Here is a 19,038-nt window from a genome sequence, read left to right as displayed (position 1 = left end):
ATGGGGGAAACGTTCTGAGATGATGAAAATGTAGGCAAGGCATTAACATAAATTGATGTATTTAAAGCATGAAAAGAATGAATCTAAAATGTTTGATCTAACCTGTGGGTGAGCTCGGGTAATCAGGAGGTTTCCTCAGCATTTATTCACTTTCAATTCATTTTACATAGAGTACAAACTTCATAAATCACATTCAAGTGAAACAAACTTTGTCAGAATCACTTAAAATAGTTTAAAATTGCTGCATTTGAACTGAAAGTGATGCTTTCCCTGCTTAGGGGCTGGATGTTTAATATTATCAGGGGAATATTTGATATTTAAGGTGAAATCAACACATCATCATTTTCTCTGTTGCCTTTGCTGATTGAGCCCTCCCTAAAAGAAACGATTTTACTCTACATCTCAATGTTGTAAACAAGCCAGGTAACAAGTGTGGTCTACTTTGTGCTCAATCTTTCAGGTGACTTTGCGGGCTTTCCTGGCTGCGGCTTGCTGCGTCTGCACAGTACTTATCGCCACGATCTGAAGATTTATGCCTCCGATGAAGGCAGGGTTCAGATGACAGCTGCAGCTTTTGCCAAGGTAAATGGAAATAAAGATTTAGCTTTTGCTGACATGATGAGGCATGTCTGGATAAGTCCCAGTGAAGCTTTTTAATTTTGCATCAACTTTAAAACATGGTAGAGGTCATTTTGTCATTGGTTGGGGAGCTTTGCACAGTGGGGATACAATAATGAAGGACTATCTCTGAATTTCTCAACTTGATCCTCATCCAACAGCCAGATGGGGGAAATCTTAGACACACTGGGAATGTTCTTAGAGGACAATAATTCCAAAAACCTGTCAAAATTGATTTTGGATGGGATAAAACATGATTAAAGAAGAGAGCCTGCTTGTCGTTGTTGGTAATGATCTTTAACTCTTTCCAGAAGGTAGAGACACAAACAGTCCATTTCTGGGGGTTTGTGGTTAGGGTCTGCCGCAATGCGCCTGGCCTTTCTCTGTACCCGACCCTCATATAGGGAGTCCAAATTGGGGAAAACGTATGCCTCCCACTATCTGCTGAACCGTTTTCATCACTCGTGCTAGGTCCTTCTGGTCCTGTACGGTGCAGTTCCCATACCACATATTTCGGCAAAAGATGCTCTCTCTGCTCTGGCTCTATAAATGTTGGCATGTAGCGAAGATGAGAGCCCAGCCCCATTCAGCCTCTAAGGAGGAAAAACCTCTGCTGGGCCTTCCTCACCAGGTAGGAGCTGTTTAAGGACCTGGAGTCTCATGTACGAAGTGCACAAAAATATTGCGGCGCAATCTTTTACACACAACTTGGCATGTACAAAAATGAATGTTGCGTGAAAGTGTGCGTAAATCTACACAAACGTTTCACCTGCCGTGAAAATGTGCGGAAACCACGACAATAATAAACTACAGAAAACTAAAACTCACCTGAATCCACTGAAAGATGACTCCATTCAGCTTTGTTTAATTCATGGAGCATCAAACCTGATGTTTTTTCATGAGTTTGAGCTTTTATGGTTTAACCAGAGCGATGAAACTGAATCACACGTCTCATCATACAATAACGTAACACATCTCAGAAAATGACGGAAACAACCTCGGTCGGATGTAAACTGTGAAACTTCCTCTGTTTCTGTCACCTGTAGATGGAAATGATCTTCAGTCTGAGCGCTGAGGAGCATAAAATGCATGTGAACCATCTAAGGGACACTTTCACTCTCACCGAAAAAGGAAACGGTGTCGGATCACCAGATTAATCCCAAACACGTCAGGTGTGATGATTCCTAAGGTGGACAAGCTGGAGACAACCACACCTGTCCATTAATATCTGCGTAAAGTTGTGCGTAATTGTGGAACGATGGGAGCTTTGTCTCAGTTGGAGGACATCTCCGATGGAAGAAGTTGGAGGGAGCGTTTTTTCAGAGATCGTACTGATCTGCTGGCACATGATGATGCAGGGCGCATTAGCTGGTTTTGATTGTCCAGGGCAATTATTTTTTGAGCTCTGCATGGAGCTGGCCTCAGTGTTACAGAGGGAAACCAGTTGGTCCATTTTTGTAGAGCCCCAACCTTCTTTGGTTGAAAGGTCTGAGATGCATGACCGGTCCAGTGTACCCCGTCTCTCCCCCAGTGACAGCTGGAGACCAGGACAGGCTTTGTCGTGCCAAGGTTATGTCCAACGGTGTTTGTTATATCCTGCGCACGGATAGGCAGGAATGGACGATGGATTGATTCAGTATCTCTGCAGTAATTTCATCTAGTCAATCTTTTCATTCTGAATTTTTCTTTATTCGTACTTAAAAAAGAAATGTTATCCCAGTCGATGAAATGAACACTGGTGTTGAGGCTACATTCAAATCTGTCAAAGCCAGAAGTTTTCATTCTTCTCTTGATTTATCCTCCGTGGTTCAAACTGACAAAATCTAAATGTAACTATTTTGCTTATGTAAACCCAAACTTTCATTTGGAATGGACATTTCTAAAATATGTTCAACCTTAAGTGTGTTTTTGCTCTCGCATGACAACTTCAGTACTGTATTTTTGTTGTGTGTCCAGGGCCTGCTGGCTCTGGAGGGGGAGCTGACACCAATCCTGGTTCAGATGGTAAAGAGTGCCAACATGAATGGACTCCTGGACAGTGACTCTCTGACCGACTGCCAGCAGAAGGTGAAGGCCAGACTACATGAGATCATGCAGAAGGACCAACAGTTTACACAAGACGACTATCATAAGGTTATTGTCCAACCTTAAAGCTCGTTGTTTAATATCAACGAGCTTTGTGAAATGTTGCTTCATATCTGCTCTCTGCCTGATTCTATTTTTTCCATTTTGGTCCAGTTGGCCCCAACTGGCAGTCCATCACTGGTGAACTCAATGAAGGTCATAGAGAATCCAGTCCAAACCTGTGACAAGGTGTACGCGCTCATTCAGAGCCTCACCTCGCAGATTCGAAAGAGACTGGAGGACCCTAAGTCTGCAGGTCAGTGAATCAGAGCGCTGTCACAGCTTGATCAGTTGTAATTACACATCCATCAGAAATATGTGGGAGGGTCTTCGTTTTTTTGTAAAGCTTCAACTAGCCGATACCAGTTTTGAACTATTCCTATTTCTCTTTAAGAACTTTAAAGATAAGAAGGCCTAAGAACTGTATTTAAACTAGTGTACCTGCCCCGAGCCGTCATTACTAACTGTATATATAGTAGATGCAGAGGTGACGTCACGCCACATGAGCGAGAGAGCAGTTACTTTATAACATGTTTTTCATAATATTTTCAAATCAAGACAAAATAATTGCAGGGTTGAAATTTCAAACTGTCTCTAGCTTCTGACATTAGCCATTTGTGTTTCCTTGACAACAGCGATCCTTACCTGAACAAACATTTCTAGCTCCAGCTTGTTCCATGCTGTTCAGCCTTGCTCATAGCTGCTTTAGAGGGTTTTTGCAGGGTCTTAGAAACTTAAAACAGTTTAATCTAAAAACACTACATTTCAAGGCTTTAAATGTTCTACAAGAGTTTTCATAATAGGTTATAAATTGCATTTTATTTATATCTTATTAGACTAGCATTTACACTCAGGTGGAGGCCTCAACAATCTCCTGGATCAAAGACTACCTGACAAACAGACCACAGTTTGTGAGACTGAAGGGTTGTGAGTCTAACCAGGTAGTCAGCAGCACAGGAGCACCACAGGGGACTGTACTCTCACCATTCCTTTTCACTCTGTACACCTCAGACTTCCAGTACAAGACAGACTCCTGTCATCTGCAGAAATACTCAGATGATTCTGCAGTCGTGGGGTGGATCAGAGATGAACAAGAAGCTGAGTACAGGAAGGTGGTGGACCACTTTGTGGCATGGTGTGGAAACAATCCATCATGGGAGAAGAAGTGGAGGTGGTGGAGGAGTATAAATACCTCGGTGTTCACCTGGACAACAGACTAGAGTGGAAATGCAACTGTGAAGCCATCTACAAGAAGGGACAGAGCAGACTGTACTTCTTGAGGAAGCTTAGGTCCTTTGGTGTTTGCAGCAAGATGCTGCAGATCTTCTATAAGTCTGTTGTGGAGAGTCTGATCTCTTCTACCATCATCTGCTGGGGAAGCAGCATCAGAACCAGGGACTTAAAAAAGCTCAACAAGTTGATAAAGAAGGCTGGTTCTGTTCTGGGGACTCCTCTGGAACCTCTGGAGATCATTGTGGAAAGACGGATTCTTCATAAAATGAAGAACATTATGGAGAACCCTGAGCATCCTCTTCATGAGACTGTCCTACAACAACAGAGTGTCTTCAGTCAGAGGCTTCTTCAGATCTGCTGTAAGACGGAGCGCTACAGGAGATCTTTCCTGCCCACAGCCATCAGCATCTACAACGAATCTTTGAAGAAACCTTCATAATATGAGCTACAACAACATTTAATTTCCCTTTGGGATTAATAAAGTATTCTTGAATCGAATCTTAAATCTGTATGTTTGTGTAATTCTTTCTTCTTCCATTGACTTTGTACTTTTAATTTGAAATGTTTTATTTTTTTGAATAATGCACTCGGGGCATTAATTTAGTAGTTCTTATTCACCATTCGCCAAAAAACCCTTGAAAGAATTTAACTTCTGAAACAGTCTTTTGGAGTTTTGTTTTGAAAATTAAAATCTAAATGTTGTTTTTTTATCTAATGAGACATATTGTAAGTTATTAAGTTAACTAACTTAGTTTGTTTTTAAGTTGGTCTTTATTAACTGCCACTGAAAACAACTAACTTTGATTAAAGGGCAGAACATAGCTGGGCGTACTGTGAGCAGCGTGAACTCGGAGTGGACTCTCCACTGCTTCATAGTTGAGTTCCTATATTTCTGGTGACAAATTCCTACATTTCCCACAGTCTCTGCCATGGCATCACCAGACAGAGAGGCAGAACTAATGCCGTGTAGCTTTGGAAAAACAAAAAGAAAAGAAGATGGTGTTAAAGGCCATTAAACCAGACTAGGGACCTCTCAGTGCGAAGCGGAGAGCGGCCGTGACGCTGCGCATACTCATGACCGGCTGCTCAGAGCAGTGTGTCGCATATAAAACGGTTCGATGTGGAGACTTTTTCACACCGAGCGGTTTATTATGTGGCACCGCAAACACGGTCGTAAAAAATTGAGCGTGACTATGTTTTTTCCTTTTATTCCCTCGGTAACATCACCAAAACCAAATAGTGGTGGTGTAAAACATCAGATTTTTAAGGTTCTGATCAGACTGTTCTGGGTAGCACATTTTCTTTTCTTGCGGCAAAACAGAGTAGAGGATCAAACGTGTTTGACTCTCTCTCTCTCTGTATCTGTGAGAAATCAATCTCTCAATAGTGTGGTCATCCTGTGTTTTTCTACAGATTTGCAGCTGTACCACAGTGAGACGTTGGAGCTCATGCTGCAGCGCTGGTCCAAACTGGAGAGAGACTTCCGCATGAAGAACGGACGCTACGACATCAGCAAGATCCCGGACATCTACGACTGCATCAAATACGATTCGCAGCACAACGCCTCTGTTGGCTTGGAGGACACGCTGGAGCTCTTCAGACTGTCCCGTGCCCTGGCTGACATAGTCATCCCACAGGCAAATCACTTTCATACAGCTCCATATTGCACAGTTTCTTTATTCTTTTGATAATGCTCCATCTTTTTTGATAAAAACTGAGGAGAATACAGAATATAAACGTTTGAATCTTTTTGGTCTTTTGTGAAATTGCTAACAGGAGTATGGCATCAGTAAAGTAGAGAAGCTGGATATCGCTCAGGCGTACTGTGTTCCTCTGATGAGGAAAATCTACCTGGACCTTCAGAGGACCCATGAGGATGAGGCTGTCAACAAGCTACACCCTCTGTGAGAATAAAACTATCTAGGAACAAAAAACATTTGTCAATATGTATACAGTCTGCACACAACTGCTCACATATTACATTATGTGGTTATTTAGCTTCTAAACCTTCCAAAGATCGTCTTTTATTGGCAGCTTTTTCTCTCTTAGTAGAGTTAAACTGAAGAAAAGTCTCAGACTCTCAGTGATTTCTTCATTGTCTTCTGATTATCTACTGAATGCCGAGCTAATCGTTTTTCAAGAGCCTCCTTGTAGGTCCTAAAATGTTACTTGGCGCATTATTCCGTCTTTTGGATTTTTCCACAGATGGAGCCAAATAAATGTGAATTAAACTGCGTGTTTGTCACAGCTGCTAGTAATAAAGAGCTTAAATACCCAATATATTTTCCCCCAAGTTCTTCTCTTGGATGTAGGAGCCTTTTTACACCTGAATAATTTTACTGGTCAGAGTTGAACAAATTCTTCTAAAAATTGATATGTGCTAAATAGGTGAGGAAAGCATTGAAGGTCTAAACCAGAAGTAGTGCTGTGCTGTGTATCAGTTGTTCTTGTGTGAACCAATCAGTCCTCATGTCCTCGCCTGTCTCCTGGTGTTCAGGTATTCTCGGGGGGTGATGTCTCCTGGTCGTCATGTTCGAACACGACTCTACTTTACAAGCGAGAGCCACGTTCACTCCCTGCTTAGCATGTTCCGCTATGGAGGACTTCTAGATGTGTGTATTGTACTTCTTTATTTATTCTTTTTAAATCCTTTTATATATATTTGTTTGTCTTTGGCCTGTTTTTGCAAATGTTGTTGAGAATTTGCTAGGAGCCATCTGAGCCTGAACAGTAAAAAAACCATCTTAAATTGCTTTATTAGTGAGCTAATAATGGATGGTGGACTAAATGAGACTGTTGCAAGTTTTTTGATGTTATGTCCATTCTTTCTGAAGATGGAATTTATTTTTTATTTTAACACATCTATGTGGAGTGCCTCGCAAAACTATTTAACTTTTCCACGTTTTGTCACGTTACAACCACAAAGTCGGTGTGTTTGTTTGAAGTGTTACGTGACAGACCGACACAAAGTGGAGCATAATTGTGGAGTAAAATATAAATAAAAATTCAGGTTTTTCAAAATCGTTTTACAAACAAAAATCTGAAAAGTGAGAGATTTGGAGGAGCTGCAGAGATTCACTGCTCAGGAGAATCTGTCGACAAGACAATTATCAGCTGTGAACTCCACCATTCTCGTTTTTCATGAAGAGCAGAAAGAAAAAGAAAGTCATGTAGGGGACACCAAACATAAGACATTAAAGAAAATCAGAAAAGTTTCTAAAGATAAATTGTAGTTGCATTTGAATGCAGCCAGTAGTTTCACACCAAGTTGCAGTAAAAATGGTTGCTGTAGCTGTGGTCTTCTCTGTTCTTGAGGAAAAAACCCTTGAAGACCAAGACTGAAAATATAGTTTCAAGATGGTCTCGGGACCAACCAAGCTTTTGCTTTTGTTTTAATGTGTTTTTCAAATGTTAAAATTGTGATTTTACTCTGAAAAATCCTTATATATTTATGTCATGTCATCCACTCCTATTTTTATATGTTAAAAATATTAAAACCTTGAATCATTTTCCTTCCACTTCACAATAATGCACTACCTTGTGTTGATCCATCACATAAAATCCCTCAAATATACATAAGGTTTGTTGTCACAGTATAATATGTGTAACCTATAAAGGGGTGTGAATGCTTATGATGAAGGGTACTGTACGTGTGCGTTTGTAAGGAGGTGAAGGACCAGCAGTGGAAGCAGGCGATGGACTATCTGAGTGCTGTGACTGAACTCAACTACATGACGCAGATCGTCATCATGCTGTATGAAGACAACAACAAGGTTGGTCAACAGGCTTCTTCACTCAGCACTTTCACATCTTCATTGGCAGCGTCCCAGATTCCTTAATGAAAGTGCCATGTCTTTCATGCCGCTGCTCCTGTGGTGAGAAGGACCCCTCCTCAGAGGAACGGTTCCATGTGGAGCTTCACTTCAGTCCAGGAGTCAAAGGATGTGAGGATGAGGAGAATCTCCCTCTTTGCTTTGGTTTCCGCCCTGCCTCATCAGAGGTGTGTGAATGTTTGTGTTTTGGTTCAAATGTATTCAGATATATATATATTTTTTATTTTAAAGACATGTTATGTTTTCAAGAAATCTTATACATCAGATGATAGAATTTCAAGCTTTTGCAACTATGACTGCATTTACACTTTCATTAAATGAACTATGATTGGTTGTGGGGTAAAACTTTGACTTTTCCGTTGTTTCAACACTTAGAATGAGGACAAAAAGCCCAATCAGGGAAGTTTGGAGGATCTTTCCCAGGATCAGACAGATGATGCACTTCCTGTCACAGAACTCATTAACCTGCAGAGAAGGTCCCCAATGATCCGCAATCGCAAGACCGGCTCCATGGAGGTATCACACTGCTCAGCAGCATCCAGGATGTATCACTATTTATTATTTAATCCTTTAAGCTGACTGTTTGTACATTTTTAGGTGCCTAATTTCAAAGAGTAACTATCTCACTTTTTCTTGCTGGTGTCCATGGCTGCTCTTAGGTCCTCTCCGAGACCTCCCCCAACCATACCTCCAAAGGTTGCCCATCCCATCGACTCTTCCAGTCATCTTCGCGCCAGTCTCCTGAGATCAAACCAACTGGTGGCCTAGGTCAGCTTCTAAACTTTAATTTTTATTGTGTCGAGTTTGTGTTCTTTCCCCATCTGGCTGTGCGTTAATGTCATCAGGCCCTCCTGCCTCATACCACATTTATTTTTAAGCTGTCTTCACCGAACACAAGCCTGTTTTTTTTCCCCGTCACCTTTCCACCATACGCGCTTTCAGCCCCTTCCTCGTTTCTTTCTGAGGACTGATCTTCCCCCCCTTCTATCCATCACAACCCCTCCCATTTCTGATGGCTGCATAGCTTCCAACTCAGCTCAGCTTAGCAGCAGCCAAGCAGGATCAGACTCCAAACTATTCAGGCAAGGGGTCATCTGGGAGTTGTGGTGTTCACAGCCAACAGCAGGATTTCTTTGTCACAAGTTTACAGACGTTCTGGCAGTAAACCGACAACAGAGGAGAGCTTGCTTTCGGTTTTATCTGACTATTGTTTTAATATGTTCACAGGAAGTTAATGTCATAGGATCAAACTAAACCCGCTCAGATTACTGATTTAGGTTTATTTGAAACATTTGTATAGTGCCTGGCAAAACTATTTATACCCCTTAAACCTTTTAGCATTTTGCCATATCACTACTTCACAGGTGCTTCATTCCATTTCACGAATTTGTGTTGGTAAAATGTCAGTAAAATACAGGGAAGATTGTGGTTCTAATATTACAAGAAGTGGCATGAAGTGTTCTGCAAGATACTTTAATGTTAACTGAATGTAGCAAATGACACTGAGGAGGTTAATTTTAACCGACCCGACACATACGGCGTGGGTCCCAGAACAACGATATGAATGAAATCGCTGTGTGTGACGCTCTGCTGCCATTAGAATAGAGAAGAATGACCATAATTCAGTGTTTTCCAATGCAGGAAACGGTTCAAAGCTCTATCAGATCTCTGTTGTTAATCTCTCTCTGGACCTGTGCCGCAATCAGAGCACTTCAAGGGCTTTATTTTTCCCACACAGTGTTCCCAGGGGAATCTAACTTCTAACAAGCCGCAAAAATGGCAACACTTGCAGGCATCGGTCTGCTGTCTAAATCGAGCCGTGTGCAGAAAAGCATAAAAGCGGGAATGGGACATCAGAGAGACAGAAGTAATTTCTGTCATGTGTGCTTCATTAGGAATTAGAAAGCCCTCTAACAGCTTCCCTACTTACTGCTCAATGTCACCAGGACAAATCTAATGGTCTTTCAATCACCAGGTCTCCATCCTTACTAATGATTATTTACACTTTTTAAAGTTTGTGAGTTTAAGGGTTTGTAGTGTTGATATTGATCCTATTTAGAGCTTAATCTCACACCTTTGAAAGGAGCAACAAACTTTAAAGTACCACCTTGCAAAGGCTCTTATACACCAAGGTTACATGAAGATCAAGCACTGGGAGCACCTGCTTTGTTTCCTCACGTTGATCGTGTCTGAACAAATGTTTAGCACATTAACACGCTGCAGAGACAAGGTGCTTTTCAAAAGTATTCATACCCCAGCCACAAACTTCAATGGATTTTATTTGGGTTTTATGCGACAGATTAACTCAGTTGTGCATAAATGTGGATTAGGAGGAAAATAATAAATGGCTTTAAAAATATTTCATAGTATTTATTTCATGATGATATGAAAAAAGTAGAACTAACAGTTGTCAAAAGATTCTCCCACTAGATTTTATTCAAGGGTTTGAGAATGCCCTAATCACTGTTATCAATTGGTTTCTCCATTTTAGTGAAACATTTCTCTTGGTCTGAATAAAAATGAACAAATGGGAAGACACTGGGTTTGGGAGCTGTATTTAATGGTTGCTTTCTGCATAAATCTACTACATTGTCCACCATCGCAAAGACATCTTTCTCACTGACAGAGTTGGCATTTTAAATCAAATTGGCCCTGAATGCAGTGCAGAATCTACTAGACAAAACAACATATACAAGGTTTGACTCTTCTTAAGTGCACAGCACACCAGAAGGACAAATAAAATACGCCTGTAGACACAGAAGATGCCCCCCACAGCTGATTAGTAACATGGTGAACAAAGCCCCTGTCCCTGCTGTTTTTTTTAATGTATAGTTTGTAGCTCCTGGTTTATGCACTGGTAGCCTCAAACACCAGCAGGACTAACTGTTGTTTTCAGAGAAAGGTGAAGAAAGGGTATAGTAACAATGTTGCCTGTAAAATTCAAATTTCCTTCATTAAAATACTTTTTCTTTATCTTGCTGTGATTAAATATACTCTCAGATATTCCTGACTCTACTTTCTGTGTGTGAACATACAACATTTTGTACCCTTATTTACATTTGCACAAACGCAGGTCATACAACTCTATTCATTGTTGTGTGAACCTTGATACTAGCAGATAAGACTTTCTAGGAATACACTTTAAAGGTGTAGCAGTTTTTTTTTATTTCAAATCAATTTTTAATGAATGAATTTAAGAATGAATTGAAAAGAAGAAAATGTCAATGACCCTGTATTTATGTAAGTATGCAGTTGTATGTAGTTCATAAAGTGCCTTGTAAAAGTATTCATACTCTGTTTTTCACACTTTTGTTTTTTATTTTAACCATAGTTTTTGGGGATTTGCTTGTTCTCCCCCTGCATGCATGGGTTCACTAAGGCTACTCAAGCTTCTTTAGGTGAAGTGGTTATTCTTAATTACCCTTAGGTATGAGTGTGTTTGCATGCTGGTTTGTCCCGTGTTACCTTGTGATAGACTGGTGACCTGTCCAGTGTGCACCCCATCTCTAGGCAACAGCCCACACCTGCGCTATCATGCAGGTAAAGGCCTTAACAATGGATGGATGCATCATTTTCGAAATTATTTACAAATATGATCTGAAAAGTGTGGAACATGTTTGTATTGAGGCCTCGGGAATCAGTACCTAATAGATTCTTTGCCCTGTTTAGCTCTATCATCCCATTAACTCTCTTCTCTTGTTTCTCGAAGACTTTTCACCTCTTGTCCACAACGCTTTTTCAATTCTGAACATGGTTGGATGTAAAAAAGCTTATAAGCCGTAGTCAGAACAATCACACTAATAGGCCCGTTAAGATGATGGAGCTAAACACAGGATAATCGAGGAGGATGACTTAAAGGGGCTACAAAGACTTGAGATCGACGCAGGTTTCACCTTTTCATGAGGGCTGAATACAAATACACACACCACACTTTTGAGATTTTTATTTGTAAAAATACATTGAAGTTTGTGATTGTAAGGTTCAAGGGCTGTGAATAGTTTTGCAAGGCACCGTATACAATGTAAACCCACTTGCCACAAAAGCACAACGCTTTGTTTGGAACAATACCTGCATGGTGTGTAAAAATAAAAACTAAAAAAATTACTCACCCATCATACTTCCACTCCCACCCATCCCTTCACCCCCCAACTCGTCCTCACACAGGCTCGCTCTGCTCTGGCCTCTTCAGTGCCTCTGCCCTCGGGGTGTCCTCTAGTGCCCCCAACTTGCGGGATTACGTCCGCAGCCACCACCACCACCACCACCGAAAACCACCTCTGTCCCCCGGCAGTCTGCCGTGCAAGATTGGCATGTTTGGTATGTTCACAGCGGTGTCTGTTCTCCGTGGGGCAGGTGTTCATATCTCCACCGTCTTTAAAAAGAAAAGATCTTTTTTTAAATCTTTTTTTGATTCTGCTGTTCTCTTCTTGTAACTGTTGACGAGTCTTTCCTATTCCTTTTTTTTAAAACCGATTACCTCTTCTTCTTCTTTTTTTATTCTTTTCCAGAACATCAATTTCAAAATATTCATTCTCTTTTGTAAGGTTGTGCATTGTTTCCAGAATGGTGACACTAATTTGACAGCAGAGTAATTGGCTGAGTGGTAAATGTTGATGCAGCTGTATGTTGGGGTGAGCAATGCTTTTGCACTAATCAGTACGATCACACCTTTGTCTGCTTGGGTTTAAAGGGTTTCATGTGTTCTCTGTGCATGCTGTGGTGCTGTGTGCCGAATCCTTCTGTGGAAATATAATCCGTACTAAAGCAGCTTTGGTGGCTGAAGGCCTGAACGCTGGCTGCTGTTTTCCTTTTTGCTGTTAACATTTCATAGTAATCCTTACTTCAGGAGACAGTAATTCAACTGAAAATAATCCAGTATGGTTTTTATCTTTTTCCTTATGCTGCTACTGGTAAAGGCAGCAACTTTCTTTCCCACTCAACAAAATGTCTTTATTACCTCAACATTTACACTGCACAGAATAATCATACTGTAGCTGGTAAGTTATGAAAGTTTGTTTTGAGTTTTTCAATGATAAAGGATAAGAAAGCCACAGGATGGGCTGGATAAACAGACAAGGGTCTGCAGCACAACAGGAATCCTTCCAATGCCAGGGTTTAAACAAAGAAAACCGAATTGCTCATTATAGCCACTTGGCGTCGCTCTAATAGCAAAGTTTCACAGCACTGCCAGTAAGAATGAGATTCTGTGGACTGAGAAACAGGAGAGTATGTGGACTGACTCAGTGTTGGTTACATGAAATACAATGGAATCAAATATAACAGTCTGAGAGATGAGCTTTAGAAAGAAAGAGGTCACAATAAAACAGTAAAACAAAGAAAAACAAAGAAGGTGGGGGGGTCTGCTCTCACGTGGAGGTCAGGTACCTAAAATCCAGGTCTTACTTTTAAGGTTTATGTCAATCCTAAAGGAGACAGGAAGACAAATGATCATATTATCTTGCTTTCTGAGATGAGCAGCATTCTGGACCAACTTCAGCCATAACAGGAGAACCTGTCTAATGTAATCATACAGTTTATTGCCAAAGGTATTTGCATGTCTGCCATCCTATCTCCCATCCTTAACCAATACTGTTTTCCACCATTTTTGGGTATCTTTTGAGGTCAGACACTGATGTTGGACAAGTTTCTTGACTCACCGTCTCTTCACTAATTCATCATAAAGATGTTGAATTGGTTTGAGATTAGGACTTTTTGCAAACCAGTCAAGTTCTTCCTAACTCACTGATCCATGTCTTGATGGACCTTGCTTTGCGATGTGTTGCAGAGTCCTGCTGGAACAGGAAGGGACTTTTCACAAACCATTCACACAATGAAACTGTCCAAAATGTCTTGCTATACTGAAGCACTAAAGGGTTTATTTAGATTATTTAAAGTGAATTTATGTGAAGTTATTATTGGTAATAGTTCCCTTACCTGCCCTTACCTTCAACCTTTAGTGCATCTACACGCCTGGCCGGTTGCAGCTCAACCAACATAATTTCACATAAGAACATGGATGTGGGAAATAATTTAATTATTATTATTATTGCAAGCTGGATTCCATCTAGATGTAAGGGCAGCTAAGAGTCACTTTGATTTTATTCTGATTAGATTTGAGGAAGTTGGAGGTAATCTATGTTTTAATCTGAAAAGAAAGCATGCAAGAACATGTAAATAACAAAAATAGATCGTTCTAGAAAAGAACTATGGGGAACTCCATATAAAGAAGAGACAGAATTATTAAGGCACACAGAAATGTCCCTAAAAGTTTTCCTGATGCGAAATTAGAGTACTTTGGTCAACAGTGTTGAATGCAGCCTTGGAGTCTAGAAGAACAATGGAAGTACCTATTCTGAATCATTAGAGCTGTTTCACGCCAGCAATGTGACCTCATTTAACAGAACATTATATATAATTCAGACCTGAGGACCACCTTCAGAAATATTGGCAAGTGTACTTCAGAGAAGCACTGGTTCACTGGTTGAGGCGCTCCTGCCAACATGTTTATAATTGATTTTTATTTCTATTCAACTGTTTATCTTTTTTATTGGATTTTTCACTATTTTACGTTTTCTATAACTTTTGAAAAAGCAGATTGGTCTCCTATTAACTCTTTAATATGTGTAAAGCTTCGCAGAATATTTCAGTATTAGGTTTTAGTTTTATTTCCCTACAGATATTGCAGTCTTGGGGTAAATGTGCGATCCCGTAATGTAACTGGAACAGTGCAAGTTCTACATAGACAATAAACCAAATTATTATTCTATGTGGGCAAACCAGAACATTTCAATCTGAATTTAAAAAATGTAATGATGCTGTTAAGAATTTATCGAGAGATTTCTTAATAAACAAATGTTTGTCCATTTAAAAATTACTATGCAGTTCTCAGACCCAAATTACCTTTCTTAATATCTTAGGTCTTTCCACTGAACTGTACAGATACAGTATATGCTAAATTAGATACGCAGCTGCTGAAATGTATTTTTTTTTACCCAAAGATGAATTGATCCCCACTCACAAATACCCACCTTCCCTTCAGCACTGATGTGTGTGTGTTCTGGTGAGTCTCCTGCTCTGACACACACACAGACGTGTTTTTAACTGGTATTTCTTATGCCCAGCATGTGGAAACTCCTGTTGCTGCAAAAGTTGGATCTTTTCTAATTGTTTGGGGAAATTTACTCTTCTTGACTCTTGACTTTGCTTTCTTGTGTTCTACACAGAGTAGATTATGTCGACATGACTTCGGAGATTTAATACTCGCAACTAAAAACAAAGAAGACTGCTAGCATGTTAAAAGGGAAAAGATGAGGATCTATTGACAGATTATCACACGTCCTGCATCTTTTTTGTTTCGCTAAATGATCAGTGAGATCAAGTTTACAACCTCTTCTTTCATCTCTTCATCCATTCAGCAGTTAACCTCATTTTACTCAGTCGTTGGCAAAATATGTGTGAATTAAAAGCCCGCTCTGCTTTATTTCTGTTTCATCCCCTCTTTTTAATTTTTATTTCTTTAAAAACCACACAGGCCGACAGGCGGACACAGATACCAGCAGCTCCAGTAATTCCAGTTACCTTTCTTATCTCCTCAGAACTGCTCTCTATGCCGGCAGTAAAGAGATTTTCTGTGTCGTTTGCCAGGCATCCGACCAATGGTATGTCCGCTTTTATTCAAGTATATTTTTCGACAATCCTCTAGTACATCTTGCATGACCCTTTTGTCGGGTGGGCGGGGGGACACCTTTGTGGCGATTTGACTGCGTTAATGACATCAAATGAAAGTTTTTCCATCCGAGTTTCTCTTTCACCGCACAGCTTCTGTGTTTGATGAGCCTTGTGTTTTCAGCCTGCACCGCTAACACCATCTGCTCTGCCTGTTCAAGGTTAATTTTTTTCCCTGATTCTGCCATATCCTCACAAATTGCTCTTTTTCTGGAATATATCTTCTTCCTTGGATATATTTCCGTATGTAGATAATCTGTGTGCACATCATAACTTACACTCACTCAAACCTTTTGTTCTTTTTAAGTTTTTTGTATTATTTAAAGGCTTATTGAAAAACTCGTGTTATGGTGGTCTAGAAGTAAGGATACGAAAAGAGATTTTGTGGAATATCTAACCCTGTCACATCTTTGAAGCATGGGTGTCGCCAATAGTGCGCTACAGTTCTCAATAGGGCATGTGTATTGGGATCAACGATGTGCATTCTGCCTCGTCAGGATATGGTGCCTTACTTTTACTGTGACGTCACCTTCTTTTTTTGTGTTTGGTTTTTTAAGGATCAACAGACTGTCAAGTAATTACATTTAAACTCTGAATCCTCCCAAGTGTCACATAATAATCAGCCAAATTAATCAGAAAGTGGGTCATTCTGTCAGTTTCATATCCAGTTTTAAGCGTCCTGCATGTCAGGATGAACGAAATGTCTGCATAGTGTAGCGCAGGTTTAAGTAAAGTTATTACTGGGTCATTGGGTCAGTGATGTTTTTGTTTTTGTCAAAGTTGTCTATTCTTTAATGGTACCACTCATAAATATGGTTTATTAGTTCTGTGGCCCTCATCTTGCCATATTTGTAGATGTTCCAAAAAAATGTGTGGCTGCTGGTCTTAACCAGTGATGAAATTACATGCTGCAGCCTCAAATGCGTAGTAATACGAAGCATCAATTTACCATGATGTCATCACCCCACTGAAATGAATGGCGGAAACACAACAGCAAGATGGGCACATTACTTCTAACCACCAGAGAGAGTGAGAGAGAGAGACTCAGACTCTTTTTCTCCATTCAGTTTAAAGTATTCGCAGCTCTTGGCATCATTTAAAAATGTTAAGCTGTTGAAAAATTTAACTACAGTCCAGGAAAATGGACTTGACACCTCACAGATTTCTGTTACACTTAAATGTCTTAGATCATCAAACAAATGTTATTCTTCCAGTAAATAAAAAATGCATTTTCCTAGTGATGATTTTATGGTTGGTTGGTTGGGATAGTCTTTATCCTTTAAGGGATAAAGACCTAACCAGGTCTGATTACTGCATGACCTTTTGATTCAAGAAAACCCTTAAATAGAGCCTGTCGGACCACATAAAACACCAAACCATTTAAAAAAGCAACACATCATGCCCTGATCTAAAGAAATTAGGAAAAATAAAAAGAAACAGTCTTTGACATCTACCAGTCTACCAAAGTAAGAGCCATTATCCATGACGAACGGAACAGCAGTGAACCTTCCTAGGAGTTGTCAGCACACAACAGTTACTCCAAAAAGGCATCAACGCCTCATCTAGAAGGTCACAAAAGAACCCAGAACCAACATCTAAAGCACTGCAGGCCTCACTTGCCCCATTAAAGGTCAGTGTTGAAGATTTAGCCAAAAGAAAGAGACCGTGGCAAAAATGACAACCAAGAGAGAGTTCAACGGTGAAAACCCTTGCTAAGCAAAAATAAAAGTGGTAGTGTTATTACCACCGGCTGCTTTTCTGGACCTGGACAACTTGCAGTATCAGGTCGTGCCGTTAAAGTCAAGCATATCTTGGTAATGAAGTAGAAAAAATGTCCTGAAGCCCACCAGCAAGTCCACCTCTGAATTGCTCAAGAAAACCAAAATGAAGCTTTTGGACGGGTTAATTGAAGTCCAGACTTAAACTTGACTGGGATGATGTGGCATGGTAAACAATAAAAAATATAAAATAAACTGCAATCTTATTAATTGATTTTAACAAAGCAGAGTAGACCAAAATTCCTCCCCAGTGACGTAAAAGACTCATTAGTTATTATCTCGCTTGATGCAGCTGAAGTTGTTGCAGCCAGGAGGTCAATTACTTGTTCTCATAGTGCCAGGTCGCTTTAAATAGCTTTTCTTCCCTTTTGTAAGTACCAAAAGGAGCTTTCAAGTGATGATTTTATTTGTAATCTTGGTCGGAGATCATTCTTGTTTGATGATCTGAAAAAATTAAATTGTGACAAATAAAGCAAAAACAGAAGAAATTCTCCTTTTTAGTGCATCTCACATTAATGTGCTCAGAATCATGAGTCTCTGTCTTTCAACATATTGAAGACCTTTGTTGACCTAAATGAAAGGCTGTAACTAAATGGTTTTAATCATGTTTTTCTGTTTAGACTTCTTAGCAATTTAAAGATGCAGTGGTTTTAGCTCTTTCTGCCACAGCTCCATCACTCTTCCTGTTCCTCCTCCTGCTCCCCTGTGCTGTCATCTTCCTCCTCTCTTTGTCCTTTGCCTCTCATCCCTCAGAGCCCTCAGATGAACTTGCTGAGCTGGCGCTGCAAGGGTTTGACCCTGTTGCCCTGGATTGGTCCTTGTCCAGTCACCTGCACCACTGCCCCTACCACCTCCGCCTGCTCATGACCCAGCTGATGTGTGGCCAGGAGCTCTCAGAGTGTCTCCACGGTCAGCCCCTGTAGCCCTCGCGCACGTTTTCCTGTCTTGTCCTTTCGAGCTGGTACAGGACAAAGATGGATGTTGTCGATGCCCTCTGAGCTTTGCATCAGCAGTAGATTCCAACTTTATTTGCCATGGCTTGGTTTCCTGTCTGTTGTTTTTCCTTGTATTGTCTGTCTGTGTGATTTATTTCTTTTTTTCTTCTTCTTTTTTACATCAGTGTCCAAAGCGTTAAAATGCTTGCATGTCGACCAAGGAGTGCAGTATTGCCTTCCTCTGTATATTTAGGAGACAGACAGTACATTTCACATAAAAATCAAAACTGTTAGATTCATTTATGAAATAAAAAAACAAAAAAAACAAATGAAAATCAATAAATCCAACTACACTAAAAAGGCTTCAGCCTTATTAGATTCTTACAGTGTGATAGCTGTGTGTAAAATAGCATGGGTACCATGGGTGCTTGACACTGGTGGAGGCCACTGATGGCGCTCGTCCTTGAAGTGGCGAAGTAGGAATTTCCCCACTGCTGTGGGAACATTTCCATGAAAAATAAAATTTAACCAGGCACTTCCAAGGGGTTCTGATGCTGGGGGACTTTGTTGGTTATTACACCCAACAACCAAACCAAACTCATCCTCTTTCGTCGAGACAAACTTGAGCTTTGACTACAAAATGACAGTGAGAAATAAAAATGGCGGATACTTGTAACTGATCGGCCGGAAGTCCATGACCTTATTTAGATGTATCTCAGCAAATACTGTGACGTAACAGTTGGAGAAACTGAAAAGATTGAAAAATATAACCCAAACAGAATATAAAGATAT

At 40.3% G+C, this 19,038-nt stretch overlaps 1 protein-coding gene across 1 annotated transcript in view; it reads left to right on the top strand.

Moving 5' to 3' along the window:
• Positions 1-19,038, top strand: part of ppip5k1b (diphosphoinositol pentakisphosphate kinase 1b) — a 54,844-nt gene that overhangs the window by 29,029 nt on the left and 6,777 nt on the right. Inside the window, exons 16-27 of the mRNA XM_047391074.1 lie at positions 461-582; positions 2,575-2,751; positions 2,857-2,998; positions 5,389-5,612; positions 5,752-5,879; positions 6,473-6,587; positions 7,641-7,748; positions 7,859-7,975; positions 8,184-8,324; positions 8,468-8,576; positions 11,973-12,125; positions 15,404-15,466. Coding sequence (XP_047247030.1) covers positions 461-582; positions 2,575-2,751; positions 2,857-2,998; positions 5,389-5,612; positions 5,752-5,879; positions 6,473-6,587; positions 7,641-7,748; positions 7,859-7,975; positions 8,184-8,324; positions 8,468-8,576; positions 11,973-12,125; positions 15,404-15,466 — 1,599 coding nt within the window. The remainder of the gene's footprint in view (positions 1-460; positions 583-2,574; positions 2,752-2,856; positions 2,999-5,388; positions 5,613-5,751; positions 5,880-6,472; positions 6,588-7,640; positions 7,749-7,858; positions 7,976-8,183; positions 8,325-8,467; positions 8,577-11,972; positions 12,126-15,403; positions 15,467-19,038) is intronic.

The sequence above is a fragment of the Girardinichthys multiradiatus genome, chromosome 2, assembly GCF_021462225.1.
Source record: "Girardinichthys multiradiatus isolate DD_20200921_A chromosome 2, DD_fGirMul_XY1, whole genome shotgun sequence".
Classification (NCBI taxonomy): domain Eukaryota; kingdom Metazoa; phylum Chordata; class Actinopteri; order Cyprinodontiformes; family Goodeidae; genus Girardinichthys; species Girardinichthys multiradiatus.
This window is presented reverse-complemented; position numbering and strand designations above follow the sequence as displayed.